This window comes from Etheostoma cragini, chromosome 5, assembly GCF_013103735.1.
Source record: "Etheostoma cragini isolate CJK2018 chromosome 5, CSU_Ecrag_1.0, whole genome shotgun sequence".
In the NCBI taxonomy this organism is placed as follows: Eukaryota; Metazoa; Chordata; class Actinopteri; order Perciformes; family Percidae; genus Etheostoma; species Etheostoma cragini.
Genome location: NC_048411.1, coordinates 27,658,882 through 27,677,420, shown reverse-complemented (window position 1 = coordinate 27,677,420; position 18,539 = coordinate 27,658,882). Strand labels below are relative to the sequence as shown.

At 37.8% G+C, this 18,539-nt stretch overlaps 1 protein-coding gene across 1 annotated transcript in view; it reads left to right on the top strand.

Annotated features, from left to right (window-relative positions):
• The window catches only part of prdm6 (PR domain containing 6), a 90,361-nt gene extending 80,717 nt beyond the window's left edge, over positions 1–9,644 (top strand). Inside the window, exons 7-8 of the mRNA XM_034871184.1 lie at positions 2,010–2,186; positions 7,662–9,644. Coding sequence (XP_034727075.1) covers positions 2,010–2,186; positions 7,662–7,776 — 292 coding nt within the window. The 3' untranslated portion in view covers positions 7,777–9,644. The remainder of the gene's footprint in view (positions 1–2,009; positions 2,187–7,661) is intronic.
• The last annotated feature ends 8,895 nt before the right edge of the window (positions 9,645–18,539 follow it).

The window sequence follows — 18,539 nt, the reverse complement described above, 5'->3', positions numbered from 1 at the left end:
AAAGCTGAAAAATTCCAGATATCATTTAACTCAACAGCAAAACAACGGTTGTGTCATGTTTTTAATTATATAAAATTAAGATAAGGGCAAGTGTAGTGATGGTGATGATTGTAGTAAAAAACGTAATATAAAAAGTACTTAAATTACATTTAATGCATTGCTTTTCCAGTTTCTCTAATAGGTTATTAGTAACTTTTTACTGCGTTTTGTATTTCGCTCAATAAATTATTGTTAAATCTTCCTAGTTAGGGAAAAGGGTGATAGTAATTTAAGTTCAATTTTTTTAACTTCTGCTGCTGCTGATTGATGGGCAGTTACTGATTATAATCATATTGAAATGAATGACATTCTATAAATGGGAATGAAGCTGGAAGAATGATAATGGAAAACAGCGAGGGTGAGGCAGAGATATGAGCAGAGAGGCTGTGATTATATTTGTTGTGTCCTGTAAGTTTAAAGCAAATAACTAATGTTAGCAGCAGACAGTGTGTGTGTGTGTGTGTGTGTGTGTGTGTGTGTTCAGCTCAATAAATAGAAACAGTGTCAGATTAGATCTGCTGCCGTGTGAAAGCTGGACACTCTATTAGCAGACACACAGCTATTGTTTGGTCGTTTGTTTCAGTCTGATCCACTCCCACTGTGAGCTCCCGTATGGGCCTAACACACACACACACACACACACACACACACACACACACACACACACACACGAACACTCACACACACCACACAATCTCTTTATATCTATCTCTGTCTTCTTTTCTTGTTCTGTTACTGTCTCTAACCACACACACACGTAACACACACACACGTAACACACACACACACACACACACACACACACACACACAGTGATAAATGGTTCAGTCGTGATCTTGGCCTGCATTGTTGATGAGGGTCATGCTGCCATGGTTACCGAAGCAGTGTCCGACTCCCCCCGCCCTGTGTGTGTCTGTCTGTCTGTCTGTTTGATTGTCTGTGTGTCTCTGTATTTACAGTCCTTACATTGTGGTTACTTGCCTCTTCTCTTTTTGTTTGATTTGACATTGATTTGATTTGTTTCTGTGTTTTAATTTGTGTTTGTCAGTCCTTCTGTGTGTTTAGGGGTTTTCTGTAGTAGTGTTTTTACACTGTAGTATTGCTACTTCTATCTTAAACTAAGATCTGAATACTTCTTCCACCACTGGAGTGATAGTGGTGTCATTCATTCATTGTCTTATTTATCTGTAAAATCAACATTTGAAGCAGAAAATCACATGTTTGTCTCTGGAGCTTTAAACATCTGTACAACATCAGGCACTCGCTATCCTGACACCCACGATTTTGAAAGTGAAAAATTTAAAGAGAAACTATTAACTAACTAACCAACTAAATACCTACTGACAAAAGTTGGAGAAACAGAACCACAGCATTTGGAGAGTATAAATATTCTACCAAGATCTACCAAGTGCCATCGCTACGAAGTAGCAGGAATGAACAATTTCCTTGTCATACCATTGAAATGACCCATCTTTATATTTACCAACATATTACCACATATAGATTAAGCATTTAGTAGTTCTCAGTTATGTTCCAAAGAAAAACTGTTTTTGTTGCATAACTAATATTGTGCTTAATCATCTTTTCATTAAATCAGGCAATAAAAGGTAATCACAAATTCACAAACCTAAATTTTAAAGAATGACAGGATTCAAAAAATAACCAAGAACTGAAAAAACAGAGCTGGTAGTGATATTACAACGTACCCTAGAGATATAATTATAAAACCACAATATGCAAATTATCTTTGAGCAAAGGTGCCTTTGATTATAACACCAACTGTCAACTTCAAGACCCGGAAAGCGCCAAGACTTACACACACACACACACACACACACACACACACACACACACACACACACACACACACACACACACACACACACACACACACACACACACACACACACACACACACACAAAATCCCTCCCTCTTATCTTCACCCATGTCTCTCTTTTCTTTCTCTCAGACCATACCAGTGTGGCCACTGCTCCCAGTCCTTCTCCCAGCCATCAGATTTGAGGAACCACGTGGTGACGCACTCGAGTGACCGACCCTTCAAATGTGGCTACTGCGGCCGCGCGTTTGCTGGTGCCACAACGCTCAACAACCACATCCGCACGCACACCGGGGAGAAGCCGTTCAAGTAAGTAACAGTGAGTACCCCCCACCCATCCAACCCACCAAACCCTCTGCTCCTTCCCGGCTCCAGCTGGGCTAACCAGTTTCACTTAAATATTACACCCAGCTAACAACTACTGACATCCTCCTAACCACCTATTGACATCCTCATTACTGCTTCCTGACACCCTAGTGATCACCTGCTGGCATCCTAGCTTCTTGGAATGTCACTTTTCCTCAAAAAAACTAAAACATGTTTTAATTAAAAAAACACGTAATTTGTTTTGATGGATTTGAATACAACCAGCACACCCTCACTTTAAACTATGTTGTAGAACTGACTCATTTAGGTAAGAGTTAACACCCCAAGACTATTTCAAGGTCTGTCTGTATTCAGAGTTGTTCTTAATTAAAATGTATCAGTCAGTCTAGATTTTCCCCCCAGCAAGCTAAAATCAAAGAAAAAATTAATTTACCTCACACTTTAGTAGAGTCTCTTATATATAAGGGACAAGGGTAATGTTTTATACTTCCTGTGAATATAATCTAATCAATATGATTTCCATATATGTATTTTGTATATACTCTTGTGTTAACATCTTATTTTCAAAAGCGGATATAGTCATATCCTGGGCTGTTTCCATGCATGTACCATAAAGGTCCGAATACGGGTACACTCCAGCTCTAGCAGGAGCTGGTTTGACAGAGACGCAAGAAATATGAGAGATAGCTAGCTTGACCGCAGTCGTTTACTCGGTCAGATCCTGTGCTTGTCTGGTCCTTCCAGAGGCAGGGTCAGATGTTTCTGCATCGCCTTGGCCACCAAATTGATGGTGATAATCTCTTTCAAAGAACTTAAATATTTTAGACTTTTTTTCGTCCGACAATGTTCAGTTCTCGGATTTTTATCTTCCCGCTACAACTGTGCTTGCAATGCTTGCATGCTACAACTGAAGTGAATAATGTCCCATCTTTAGACCAAAACTAGTTCAATTTTTCTAGACATTTTGGTTCCGCAATGCAGAAAAGGTGAGGGTAGGGGTATCATTTTGTCTTCCTGGGGCCCCTAAAAAGTCTAAACCTTGTTTCGTCATGATCCCTCAGTGGACATGTCACTATTTTGTTACATCTGCTGTCATGTCTTCTGTGACCTTTGACCTTTGATGTCCCATTTGAATGACTTCCTGTGATGTTGGCCATCAAGGACTATCTCCCCTTGTTCTTGTGTTTTGCTCATTGTGAATCGCTGTGAATCAGAACATAAGTGAAAATGCACTTAACGTTCAGAGTAAATACAGAAGAAGCTCGATCACAGCAGTTGGCCGTCTGGTAATGAATCTCTACACACTGAGACTGCTCATTTCCATTTTTTTTTAACTCAGTGGAGACTAATATAATTAGAGGGCAGTCCACACTGCAATTAGGAGTTTCTGAATCTGCTGTTGTCACACTGTCATTTTGTCAGGGGGTGGAGGACAATAAAGATTCCCCCTGTGGACTGAGAGGTCATCATTCAGGGAGAGGGCAGGAGGGCGACAGAGGGGAAAGAGTAAGAGGTATAAAAAAAAAGTGAAGAACGCTAAATAAGGGGTTTGAGTTGTGGGAAATCTAAAGGATAGGTATCACGGGAAAGAAGGGGGAAACAAATGAATGTCCTAATAAGCAATCAGAGATATCCAAACTTGTCATTGATGTGGAGAGCGAAAGGGCGAAAAGAAAGAGTGCGAAAACGAGAGGGAGAAAGAGCTTAGAGGAACAAGAGATCACGGTGTAAAAAGTGAAACGACAAGCAGCGGCGAAAAATCCGGTTAAAGCAAATCAGCGTTCTTAATAAGCAATCGGAGGAAACCCCCGAACCTTTTCATCAGCACTTCAGAGTCTCGGTGGAGGCAGAGCGGGACAAAGACAATCATGGACGGGCGTCAGAAATCTTTAGCAGATCGATGGCCTCTGGGACTTATCTCCTTTCGGACGGTGCTGCAAATAGATTAAAGCTGCCACTGTCACTTTGTCAGAAGGAAAATGCTCAACTTTATTTTCCCCGTTGAGGAGACAGAGGCAGGGATTCTGTGTGGTCGGCAGCTTTTCAGCAGTCCTACTCGCTGGACTGTGGAGCCTGTCAAACAGCTGCTGCTGTTCTATTGTTCCACTGTATTCTACTCAGTTCCAACTTTAAGTATCCTCCTGAGGACTAAAGGAAGCAAAAGTAAGACATGTAATGAGATGCTCTTGGTTTGTTTTTTGCTTTCTTTTCTTTTCTTTGGTTTAGGTCAGGGTTTTGTTGTGACCTTTCATGCTCTGTCCAGCTATATTTTAAGTCTGGTAGTCAGTAAGAGATCTCATTTTGTTCAAAACTTAATTTAACATTATTTTCCATCAGAGTACAGTATCCCAAATGTTCCCTGGCTGATCTCAGTTCACGGTTGAGTTCCTAAACATCAACCCTGAGCTGCGACACATTTGCCAACTTCTTGGCAAACTGCTGTACGTTTTATCACTGTGTTCTCATGAAGCTTCATTCACATGTTTTTAGCAGCGTACTACAAATCAAGAACGGCTTTGATTTTTATCACTATATTATCAAGAAAACTCTTTGTTTGTGTGTTTTTTCATGATTGAGTTTTCTTTAAACTGCTGACTGGATGCTCCAACAGTAAATTTAAGCAATGCTATTAATGGAGACATCTTGTAATTGTCTCTTTACCTGTTTCTTGTCCCATTGGACCTATCAATCTGTAACTTAAAACAATTTGTACTTGTTTACGTCCCATTCTGTCCCATTCTGTCCCATTCTGTCCCATTTCATAAAATGGATTTAGATAAGAGGTGAGCTGAAGCTTCACTGATCCTTTAGGGGAAAGTGATTAAAGCTGCCTCTGTCATTTTGTCAGGACAAAACTGCTCAACGTTATTTTTCCCTGGTGAGAAAAGAAGAAGGAGGCAACGGTAACAGGCAGCTGGTCGATAGCCAGCGGACTGCAGCTGCCTTGTTTTCAGCAACGCTCTTTGTTCTGCAGGAGAACTGTCTTTGTGCCTGTACTGGTGGATAAGTCGCTGTGACAGAGGAGCTTCAGAGGAGCTTTGATGTCGGTAGTTGTTGTGGTTTTGTACATTTACAGACGAATTAGAGCAGGAACGTCCACCCTGAGGGCAGAGCAGTTCAGTTTGGTCAGGGTTCTGCTTTGTCTGTCCTGCACTGTAAGAAAATTTCGAAAATGAGAAATGGAAGATCCATCTGCTAAAAGTCTTCTTCCTAAATACTGCTGTCTGTAGTCTGTAGGATGCCTCACGCAAAGGTTCAAATACACTGACTAAAAAACTGCAATACCTTTCTGTCATGTAAAAAATACTCATCTTTTTGATCAGAAGCATTCATGCAAGGTTGTAACATTCACTAAAAACACCCCCACTCCCCTGGCCCCGCGCCCCACCGCCAAATGTTTTGCGAACGAAACGGAACACTTGCTGCAACACAATGTATTTATTCACCTCTATTCACACACAATGAGGCATATCTTCAGTTGTGATTGAACTGTACTTTTTGAGGAACTATAGGGCACATCTATAACAGGTCTACAACGTGACTTTTACCAGAAATTCTTCATAGGGAAACCAAAACCCAAATGACTACGTTTAAAGACATTTTCAATTTATAGTATATTACTGTTGGGCAGGGCTAGATTAGGTGTGTATTTTAAACTTCACTGTAGCTCATCCTGGTTTCCAACTTTGCCCCAGGTGTATCTGTTAAAACACAGACGGAGACAACTTCTCTCTTTTGATGCCATCAAGCAACAGTATAAACAGGGTTGTGTGTGTGGTTCTGCGAAGAAAAAAATAATATTGTAAAGGCTACCATACACAATGCATAGGAATTGTATAGTAAATAACAATAAACCCACTATTAATTAAATTATCTTAATGCAGTGTAACTACCTCAGCCTGTAAATAAGGCACCTAAAATACAAACGTGAATCATGAATCAAAAGCCACGTAAAATTTATTTTGGTAAAGAATACAAACAATGAAAATCACAAGTTAACCAAATTTAAATTTGCAAGAACTATACACTAATACAATAACAGGTTAAATGAACTGACAACATAAGTTATACGACTTACAGTTCTCATGGACGCACACAAATGATCTCAACAGGCTAGTTATCCTCCAGACAACAGCAGTCTACTTTTTCTTTCTCTCCCTTTTCCGTGGAGTGGCGCGCGTGCATGCTTTCGGTTTTACAATCACGCTTATAGACAACCTTTTGTACAATTACACTGTCTCACTTACCATTGTAATGTTTCCAGATGTTTGATATCAGGACAATGAGCTGACAGAACTGACAAGTTGAACGTCGTCCAATTAGCACGACCCACCGCTGTGATGTTTTTGGTGGAGCTGTTCGTTTCATAGTCGACTCAGAAGAAAGCGAACGTTTTGACAATGAACAGCAGTTTGTGGAGTTAAACTGGACGGGCCCAATAACCTCTGAGTAGTTCTACTTGTTGTTAAATTGCAATGTGAGCGGCAGCCAATGCATTATGTTGGCAGAATATTTTAAAAGGCAACCGTGACTACATCGTGCCCTGTTTCTGATGCCGTGGTGGCAGAAATCTTGCCATGGTGGGCCGCCAATACAAAATCAACATAGAGGACACACTGCATCTAGTTTGTGTACTGAATATGTTTGGGTTCATTAGAATGGCTTAAAAGGCCCCAAATACAAAAAATGTGTCTCTGCTACCTTATCTAATGAACACCGTCCTCCCTCCCTCGCTCCCCCTCCTCCTATCTGTCTAACGGCATATTAGTCTTGTTTCAGGGCTGCTAAGTCCAATACCTCAATACAGCTTTCTCTTTGAAGCCCCCACCCCCACACACACACATTTATATACATTTAACTGCCCCATAATCTCCCTCCAGGTCTGACTAAAAGCTCCCTCTCTCTTCTCTTTCTATTGAAAGTGACAGTGACGCTGCTTTATCAGGCCTGGACATGTCTGTTCTCTCTCTCTGTGTGTGTGTTTGTGTGTGTGTGTGTTTGTGTGTGTGTGTGTATGTGTGTGTGTGTGTGTGTGAGAGAGAGAGAGAGATGGGAATACCCTCCCCAGCCCACTAGATAGATTATCGACAGGTTGACCGTGTGCGTGTGTAATTTGTCACTCAGGTTGTGAAGATCAGGGCAACAATTACAGCGTGCTGCTCTGCCTCACACACACTTTATACTGTGACTGGATATTTAAGTTAACAGGGAAGTGTGTGTGTGTGGGTGTGTGGGTGTGTGTGTGTGTGTGTGTTTGTGCGTGCGTACGTGCGTGCTCATATGTGTTGACAGATGGGAAGTTTGTGTCTGTGTGTTACTGCTGTTTAATGTCTCTGTCTTCAAAATTGTTGTATTTTTCAGACCTTTTCTACATGCTTAAACTAATCTATCTATCTTTTTGTGTTTCTCTTTCTGTATGTATGTGTGTGTGTGTGTGTGTGTGTATGTGTGTGTCAGGTGTGAGCGTTGTGACCGCAGCTTCACACAGGCCACTCAGCTCAGCCGCCACCAGCGACTTCCCAACGAGTGTAAACCGGTGAATGAGAGCAGCGAGTCCATTGAGGTGGATTAACCCCCCCCCCCCCACCGACTGTGTCCCGACTGAGACCACATCCACATTAAGTCAGCTAAATATGGAAAAGCTTATTTTTCTTTTTGATTTGGCTCTCCGTTCACACAAAGCCTGGGCTTTTCTCACCTGAAAGTTACAACTCAGACCTCCATTTTGCCGTCACTGTCCCAGAAAGAGTTCAACAGGAAGACACTGTCTTCACCAGGCTGACTGACATAAGAAATTAAACCAACATAAATAGTTATACAGTAGGCCCGAGGCAAGTATATAGGAATAAAATCTGCATTGTTTTTATGCATCGATTCATTGATTTTATTTCCCGGCCCAATATAACATAGTGAAACCAGAAAGCTCACAGTGAAACTAGAGGCCTTGATCAATATCTATAGTTAATGAGTTCCCAACATATAGACAGTGGGGGGTTTGTGGGATCTAAACAGCTGTATGTGGAGATTCACTTCACTGAGCGGTAACCAGTGCTAGAATGTATATAAGTATATTTTCTCTAGTACTTTACTTAAGAACACATTCAAGGTACTTGACTTGATACTTGTATTTTACTTGAGTATTTCCATTTTCTGCTACTTCATTCTTATACTTCCCTACATGTCAGAGATAAATATTGTACTTGTACTTCACTATTTTTGTCTCACAGTTTTAGATTATTTTCAGATGACAGTTTTCCACCCCCTTCCTGTCCAGTGAAAACCACGTATCTCCACAAATGTGTTAATGTTGAATGTTTGTGATGAACTAAAGGATGAAGTGTTCCTTTATGGGTTGAGAAAATTCTCCTAGTTCCTAAGCTAAATAAAGTCTATAAAAGCCTCTTGGATCAGCTGGAAAATGCATCGTCACAAAGCTGAAAACAGGGCTGATTTTCTGAAACCATGGAAACTTAAAACTTTTTAGAGATACGTGGTTCTCACAGGACGGAGACGCTACAAATATAAGATAATCTAATAGAATATGATGCATAGCTGTAAATAAACTTCCCAACAGTATATGAAGGGGTTAAAATGAGCACAAACAAACATTTACAGCAGTAAAATGCAACATAGACATAAATGCAGCAGGAATATTAATCCAGAAACATCAGATTTATTAGGAACACACTAACAGCAGAATACTTTGCACAATACATAGTTTTATTTTAAGTACTTTAAGTATTTTAACTACGTTTGGTGATATATACTTTTAAATCAGTAAGGGTTGATGCAAGAATTTGACTTGTAGAGTATTTTCATTGTGGTATTCTCTATTTTATACTTGTTTGGTTGACAGTACAAACAAAAAATGTGTAAATGCAAACAACTAAATTATAAAATGGTCTGTATTGAAACTTATTATTGAAACATTTTCTGTTGTCCTGGCGTTTCAGTGTGGACGGAGATCTTTAGGGAAACAAAAATGGACGTTGTTCATTGAGAGCGTTTTCAGATTTAGCTGTCTTGTTGGGATCACATCCTGTTGGAGGGAACCCTGATTCAACCAAACCAAAGATCCTTTCTGTCATCCAGCAGAGAAGAAGAACTTTTAGACAAAGCAGTCGGACTAACGAACTTTACGTTTTTGGACGAGGATATTTATTGGAGACTTTTTGGGAATCCTGTCAGGTTTCCCACCAAAGAAAACTCTTTCTTGAAACCGGGACAAAAAAAAGAAATACCAAAAAATTCAGACGGATTGTCTGTAGCTTTACTTCTCGGTTTTTTCTTTTCTTTTTTGCAACAGCGATGCCAAAGGAGGCCGTGACCAAAGCAAACTGACTGACAAATGCACAATGAGCAACAACACAAACGTTCGAGGACGTTCTTCATCACAAAATGAACAAAATAAAATGACATGGAGTATGTATTGTAAAAAAATTATAATAATAAAAATACCAAAAGAAAAAAGGACAAAACATACATAAATTATATTTATCTTCTTGGTCATATCATGCTTCAGGCACTTTTGTTTGAAAATGTTGATTATTTAACTTTTGATGTTGGCAATGTAAAGATAGCAGAGAAATGAGGGAAATACTGAAGAGATAATGGACGTAATTTCTTATAGAAATAATCCCACAGTTTATAAGGAAATGTGTTGAATATGAAGTTGACACAGCATGTGTTTTAAAATGTATTTGGGCCAATGTTAGTTTTTTCTCATCTTCTTTTTTTTTTTTTTCAGATGAGTATTAAGAGGACATCTGATTTTCTGAGGTATCAAATCCAAAAAGGGAAAATATTTCTAGTCTGAAAAATACTTTGTCATCTCTCCTAATATTGGTTTGTCTCATAGAGTGTATTTGCTACACAATGCAAGTGTAAATCCATTCACAAGCAATCTCAGACGTGTAAATAGACCTTGTGTCATTACGATACACTTTGTATGAAAATAAGTGAGGGTAAAAGCACAGTTATTACATGAATTCCAAACTGTTTTTTTTGTGCCTAATAGTTACAAAAGCTTTAATTATGATAATAATCTGTAACTTCTCTTCCCAAAGACCAACAACGTGTTGAACCTCGTGGATGTAAATCTACAGTCCAAACCAAAAACTCAAAGAGATGTTACACTGCAGGGGAAACACGTTTTACTTCAATTACAGGAACGTCTTTAAGAGTTCATGAGCAGCTTTAATCATTGACAAGGAGTCAGGAGCAATCTTTTATTTATGTATTTATTGCAACTGCAACCTGCAGACTTGGGAAATCTCTAAAGACTTTAAAGAGCCGTGCTGAACAGGAGCACCACAATTCAGGCCGATTGCAGCTAAATGTCAGCAAACCAGTTCTTGATGTGAGCTAAGTCAAACAAGTAATAAATCTGGCTAATATGTGGCTGCTGGATTTGTATTAGGGGTGCTGAGATTTAGCTGCAGTCTGCCGCTTTTAGCCCATATTTGGAGGGTAGTCTTTGGTCTTTAGAGTAAGCCCGGTCAGTACCAGGGTTTCGACTGTATGGTACAGCACTGCTTGACTCAACTTACTTTTCTGGTACCGATACCCTTGTTGTTTCCACGGCAGATAGTACCCTCTCGGTGTAGGCGGTATTGTCAGCTGTTTGAGCCACATGAAACTGCAGTGGGATTATCTTTCTATTTGCCACGCACTGAATCCTTTCATGGGAAACGTTGTGTACAGCGTAGTGCACAGCATAGTTTTGTGGGCTACCATGTCATAAATTAAACAATTGCAGTTGCTATTGACGGCATTGTGGCTATTTAAATATAACGGTGCTTGTGTAGGAGGCACCCCGTTGCGTCAGTGATTTTTCTCTCAACAGACCAATCAGTGGTCTGCAGAGTTTAAACTCCACCCTACAGTATCTGCTCAGCTCGCATGGAACCTCAACTAAGGTGAAACCAAAATAATTACCAGGTAATATTAAGAAATTTTACTAAAGGAATACCAAAAAAAAGAGTGATTTGAGTTAAACTGTACCATGCAATAGAAAAGCAGCTTTTGTCTGCTCTCCCTGTGTTGATCTACTTTTATGATTGGGTGTTTGCAAAGCCTTCAGCCTTTTGAGTTGTTATTAAAAGTAAAGACTGTTCTGCACCCGAGTGAGACATCTCTTTATTCAGAATGCAGATTGATCCAATGCTGTATATATAGAAAAATGCAAACTATGGGATTTTTATATGATGGATCAATGGGACTGAGGGGAAATAAATTTGACTAAAACGCAAATGTGAATACGAACCAGAGGTCTGAGCAGATCCACTTTCTGTCCAGATCCCGGGATCCAGAGGATTGCCTTCAAGAACAACTGAAGAGGGACAAAAAGTCCTTCAGCTGCCATTTATTTCAAACAAAAACACCCTACATTACCGGCCAAAAACACCTGATGAAATGTTTTGATATTCCTACAAACTAGAGTGGCGTTTGTTAAAAGAAAATGTTTAATAATGTAATACTTATCTTTAGTTTTCTCTGTACTGTAGAAAGTAGATTGAAGGAATTTGGGTTTAAAACTTATCATTTTAACTCCAATCCTCCATCCAAATAAATCTGTTAACTGTAATCTATACTATAAAAATGACAAATTAAATCCCCAAACCCAACTTCAATGTCACATATTAATAAGAAATGGTGAAACGACATTAATAGATGAAATCAACCTCTCGGATCAGCTGAATGCAAACTGAATCTTGCTCTGACCTTCTGATGATGATTAGCATTTCTTCTGTAATATGACCAACAGAAGTCATGCCTAAAAGAAACACTCATGAATCCATTTTGACACAATCCTGTTTGCATGATTTCTCTGACTCCTTCCCACCCCCTCCTGTTTTTTTTTTTAAATGAATGACAAAATGAAATCAAAAACCCAAATGACATTGTTCCATAGGAAATAAAGCTGAAATACAGTTTTGATGCTTATCAATAATTCTCTCTGAGGTTTTATTTTTCTTTATCCAAAACACTTTCCAGATGATATGGTAAGAACCACTGATGATCATTTTGATGTTTGCAAAGAAAAACAACCTTCAATAATTTGATTTAAAAAATGATGAAGGATTTTCACCAGTTAAATTGAAAGCATTGAGAAAAAGTCCACCTTTCAATAAAAAAACACAGCTGGTTATTAACTCATACTGTACATTATGTAACATTTCATCTGGTGATAGGGTAAGGTGCTTAGAGAAACCTGTGACTTCAGATAAACAACATTTTACACATAAAATGTCAAGGCAGGCATTATTCTGTTCTAAACCTAATTCAATAAAAAATTACTCAATTGTGATTGGAGCATTTAGAAAAGGGGTGTGGCTTCAATTCACCTGAGATTTTCACTCAAATGTCTTTCGAGCTCAGCCAGTAGCTTTTCATAAACTGCCACACTGCAAGTTTAGTGGCCGATCAACAGCTGCCTCTACTTACTGCTAATAATCTGTAACACACACACACATACATAGAAACACACATACACACAGATACACACAGCCCCGCCTTGACCTCAGCTCCGTCAGTCTGCAAACACAAACTGGACTCTCCACTTTGCAGTTGATTTCAGAGATTATTCCTGCGAGGATTCGACAAATTCCCCAAAACAAACACAGTCAGAGCTTTCAAACATCAATCACAGGTCTTTTTTTACCGTGGGAACCGGATCCAAATCCTGAGTCCAAACAAATGATCACACAACCAAAAGGTTCACGTCTTGTTCTTTTCTTCGTTTTTTTTGTTTTTGTCAGACAAACACAAACGTGAATGAATCCAGATTAGATTACATGTAATGAGATTATGGACGCGGTAGTTTTAATTAGAAACAGTTATTGTGAAGGAGAAGAAAAACACACTTCTGACTGAGGAACAAGACTCAAGAGAAAAGCAATGTTTTTAACTGTTATGAGAAAAGTCATAACAGTGCAAGAAGAAGGGAAACCCCACGATTGGCTGATTCATAACCTCCACCTAAAACAATGTCAAACATGTTCACAGATTATGTGACTAAGAAACACTTCAACCAGGTTGAAGCAGTAAAACAAAAACAAATTTGGATAACAGGACTGAGATCTGACAGCTGGGATGTTGAACGTAATCAGATTTTAAACAATGGAACTACAGAAGGTTTCTGGGAACCACTAACAAAAATTACATTTTAGGAAAACCTTTTACTGTTTAAAAATGAAGGCTACTCATTATAGGATGAGTTTTAAATGTTGAAATAATGAACTTTTTAACAATTTGCAGAATGATGCTTTCAGTTTTCAGATTTCAATTAAAAGATGACCTTCTTCTCTACACTCAGTTCTGTAAAAACACGCAGAATTCATTGAAGTCGACTTTGTTGATTAAAGATTCGGTAAGACTTTAGTCTAGTTAAGAGTGACATGACGGGCGCCCGGATAGCACAGTTGGCGGAGTGGGCGCCCGTAAATAGAGGTTTACTCCTCGCGCAGCAGGCCCAGGTTCGACTCTGATCTGCGTCCCTTCCCCTTTTTCTCTCTCCTTTCATTTCTTCAACTGTCCTGTCAATAAAGGCCTAAAAATGCCTCAAAAGATAATCTTTTAAAAGAGACACTGTGTTTTATTCACACTTTGTGCCCGAAAAATACAGATAAATAGAAAGTATAATAAATAATAAAGAGGTATGTAAAACTAAAATAAGAATAGAATAAAAATACCAACTTTACAACAACATTGGTCGATTTAGAATTACTATAAAAGGTAAAGTGAGTCCATGTTGGATCTAAAAAGTAACATCAGCTGTTAAAAGGAAAAAAAACAAATAAAGTTTTCCTTACTGAAATACTTGCAGGGATGAAGGGAAAGTAGAAATTCTTCCAAAATGGGAATACTAAAGTAAAGAATGAAAACGTCTTCCTCTCTGACTGCTGGGAGGTCTGATTGTTTTTATCAACTGTGACAGTTAAAAGAAGAAATAAAGAAAAACCGATAACACGGCATCAACAATAAGAGCGTAAGTCAGGCATCAGTTAAGTGCGCTGGTTCTACCACTATTCGTTTGTGCGTGTGTGTGTATGTGTGTGTGCGTGCGTGTGTGTGTGTGTTTAATGGTTGTAATGGTTTGCTTTTGGGTGGAATTTCCTGTCAGGAGGGAAAATATTAAGCAGACGAGAGGTCACACTTTCAAAACCAATTAGACATGAAACTGTGGAGGTTTTTTTTCCCTTTAAATTGGAAACATGTTGGAAGGTTTCACTGTGAGAAAATCTGTCTGCTGTTAATTTGACCGCGGGTAAAAATGTTCTTGTGTGTGTGTGAGATGTCCTGTTTTTGACGTATGTCCCCATGTTGATAGACCTGATTATTAACGCAATGTGTTTGTTAATATGTAGCTTAATGGGTTTTGTTTTTGTATCATCTTCTGCTTTTTTGTTGTCATATTCCAGGTGAGCACATCTGTTTAGATATCAGTGTGAACGCTGAAGACGAGAAGATGTCGGCGGGACACTCCATCAAAACAATGACCAAAGATGGAGTTTGATGACGTTGGAAAGTAGCGTGGGCTCATGGGAGTTTTTACCACCATTGGCGTCATTGCAGTCAGATTGTCCCCTTTAGGAGTCCTTCAGTGTTCCTTGTTCAGGAAGCTTCAACCTGGAGAGAGGTCTCCTTCTCAGAGGTCACGGCGGACTAAAACCGCTGACAACGGTTACAAATACTTCATTCTCCAATGCTGTTCTGCTCATCAGCTGAGCAGACGCGAGGTGAGCTTTTTCAGCTTGTTTGTCTGAAAACAAGATATCCGATGACTGAAATCCTTCATCCGGTTAAAATATAGAGTTAAAACCCCACCAAGGTCTAAAATGTGTATTGTCAAAATGTGGCTTAAAGCTGGATAATGAGTCAATTTGAAACAGACATGCACAAAGTGGGTATGATGCCATCAGGCGACCAAATGCAACAAACCGTTACCTTGACTACAGTGACAGATTTGAGAGATTGAACATTGTTGGAAACATTTGGGATAATGTACACAACTCAACAAAACATATAACATAGGTCTGGTCATTTTTATACGTTTAAATGCAGAAAAGACAAATGTTATATCTTTAAAATTACAAATGTACCTGACACGCAGACACAAGCACACTTACATACAGTAATTGACAAATACACACACACATGTTTAATTACTGTAAACAAGCTACAGCCATAAAGTGTGTGTACAGTGTGTTGTAATGTCTGCAGTTCAACTACAACGTGAGTAAGAAGATCAAGTAATGTGATGAGAAGCTCCAGAACGGCGGCTCTCTGGACCTTCAGGTGAGATTGTTGAGCCAATTCACTTTGGTTTGTTTTAACCTTTTTTTTCTTATTAAATCACGACTCGGTGGATCTTTCCTGAGTATAACCGTGTGTGTGTCTGTGTCTGTGTGTGTGTGTCAGGTATCAGTCAAAATATGTTTCACACGATAAGGTATTAGAGGAGGATTTCTCTCCGAACAACACTTCTTTATTTTGCTTGTTCCTTCTCTTGTTATCTTCCTCTTCAGTCTGCTCCTCGTTCCAGTAGATGGATGAGTTGGGAACATCTGCTCACCGTCAGCAATGAGGGCCCACATGTCAACACACACACACACACACACACACACACACACATGTTGGCTGTCTGTGTGTGTGAATGTGTGTGTATCTCTTAACATGTTGTTTTACATATGATAACGTGTGATCTGTCAACCTCCGGCGGGTTCTGTTTTCACTTACAACTTCTTTTCAATGATTTATTATTTTGTTTTGTTGTATTTATTTTTCTTTATTTTGAATTAGAGCCCGACCAAAAAAGGATTTTTAAGGCCGATACCGACACAAATATTTGGTTATTTAAAAATCTGATATGCATATATATCAGCCAATATACAGTGTATTTTTAAAAAAAATCTAGAAAGAACTAGCAAAACATAAACAGATTTCATTAACATGAACTATTTGTAGTTGTTTATGGGTTCTCACTAAAATAATATGATAGTAATTAGTTTTATTGTCTCAACATATATTAGGAACATCAAAACATATTCAAGTTCTGATAAATAAAATGTATAAAAATAAAATTAAACTTAAAGAACAAAAACATAATTACAAAAAATAAATGTTGTAGAGCGCCCTGTGGTGGACAAACTATGCAACACCAACGCTCGTGACATGGTTTAAAGTCCGTTTTTATTTTTAAATATTAAAAAATGTATTTATATATATAGACATATATATAATTTTCTTTAATTGGCCGATAAAAATGCAGTTGCCTACCAGTTGGGTTCTTTTTTAAATTATGTTGCATTTCCTACAGACATTAAGCTGTTTGAGTGTGGAAATGTGCAGCTAGATAACAATTAATCAACCCAAAATCAATTGATCAGTTTTTAAATGAATAAGTCGTTGATCAGTGTTCTGACATGGAACACGTTTGAGACTTGACTTTTATCTCCAGTGGACTCAGTGAAGAAGGATTGTACGGATTCTAAGATGTCGGAGCATCTAGCACAGATCAGACAGCTCCAAAAAAGGAACGTTCATTCACTCAACTGTACTTGGGTAAGTAGCACTTTAAACTATGTGTACTGCACCTGAGTTTTCCCATGTTATGCTACTTATACTTTATCATTCTGCTAATTACAGGTTACACATTTTACACTCCAAATACAATAATACAATAAACAATAAAAATGCATGTTACAGTATGTAATAGAAATGTAAAAAACGAATAGTAAATTATGTCATTTTTACGAAACACTATACTATGACTTTTTTATGATATACTATACTATGACTTTTTATGATATTTTTTGACATACTATACTATGACTTTTTATGGTATTTTTTTACATACTATACCAACATTTTTTATGACATGCAACTTTTTATGGTATTTATTCAACACACAATGCTATGACTTTTTTCGACTTACTATACCATTACTTTTTTTAATCATGTTTCACAACATAATATACAATTACATTTTTAACATACTATACTATGACTTTTTATGACATGTTTGATGACATACAATACTATGACCTTTTTACAATTTTTTTTGACATACCATACAATGACTTTTTCCAACATACTATACTATGACTTTTTATGATATACTATACTCTGATTTTATGACATTTTTTGACATACTATACTATGACTTTTTTACATTTCTTTTCAACATACTATAACTTTTTATGACATACTATACTATAACTTTTTACGACATGCAAGTTTTATGGCATTTCTACATCACATCATACTATGGCTTTTTGGCATTTTTACACATACGATACTAGGAGTTGTTCTGACATTGTGATGTTTGGTTGTTTATCCAGGGAAAGGGTGCCCTCTAGTGGTGATTCCTAATGTTATGTAACGTTAATGTTGCATTAGCAGTCTTGCTATTACATGGTGAAGTAAACTGTCACCCATTTTTCTCTCTGGACTTGAGTAAAGTTTCAAAAGGATACACAAGCTTCATTCTTTGTTTTGGCGAAACTGTTAGCTATCTGCTGCGCTAATGTAGCAGGCTAGGCAACACACACACATAGAAACGGGGTCAGAACAGACGTACCATACTTTGACGCTTTATGACGTGCAACTTTAATGGTATTTTCTCGACAGAGTATACTATGACTTTTTGACATTTCATTTGACATACTATGCTATACCTTTACATTTCATACTCTAGTATAACTTTTTAGGAAACGCAACCTTTTTGCAATTTTTTTGACCCACTATAGTATAGCATTTGTTATGACCTTTTACGAAATACTATACTATGACTTTTTATGACATGCGACTTCTATGCCTTTTTTTCAACATATTCTACTATAACTTTTTTATGCCTTGTACAACGTACTATACTATTAGACATTAGACAATTGTTTTAACCTTCTAAACTATGATTTTTTTTATGACTTTTTATTGACATACTACACTATGTCTTGTTGTGACAGTTTTCTGACATACTATACTATGACTTTTTATAATTTTTTTTGACATACTATATTATGAGTTTTTACGATATTTATTTGACATACTATACTATAACTTTTTGATGACATACTATACTATGTCTTTTTATGACAGTTTTTTGACATACTATACAATGATTTTTTATGACATACTATACTATGACGTTTTTAATCATTTTTGACGACATACTATACTATGACTTTTTCTGATTTTTTTTTACATACAATACTATGACTTTTTCATGACATTTTTATGAGATACTATACTGTTACTTTTTTCAACATACTATACTATGACTTTTTCTGATTTTTTTGACATACAATACTATGACTTTTTCATGACATTTTT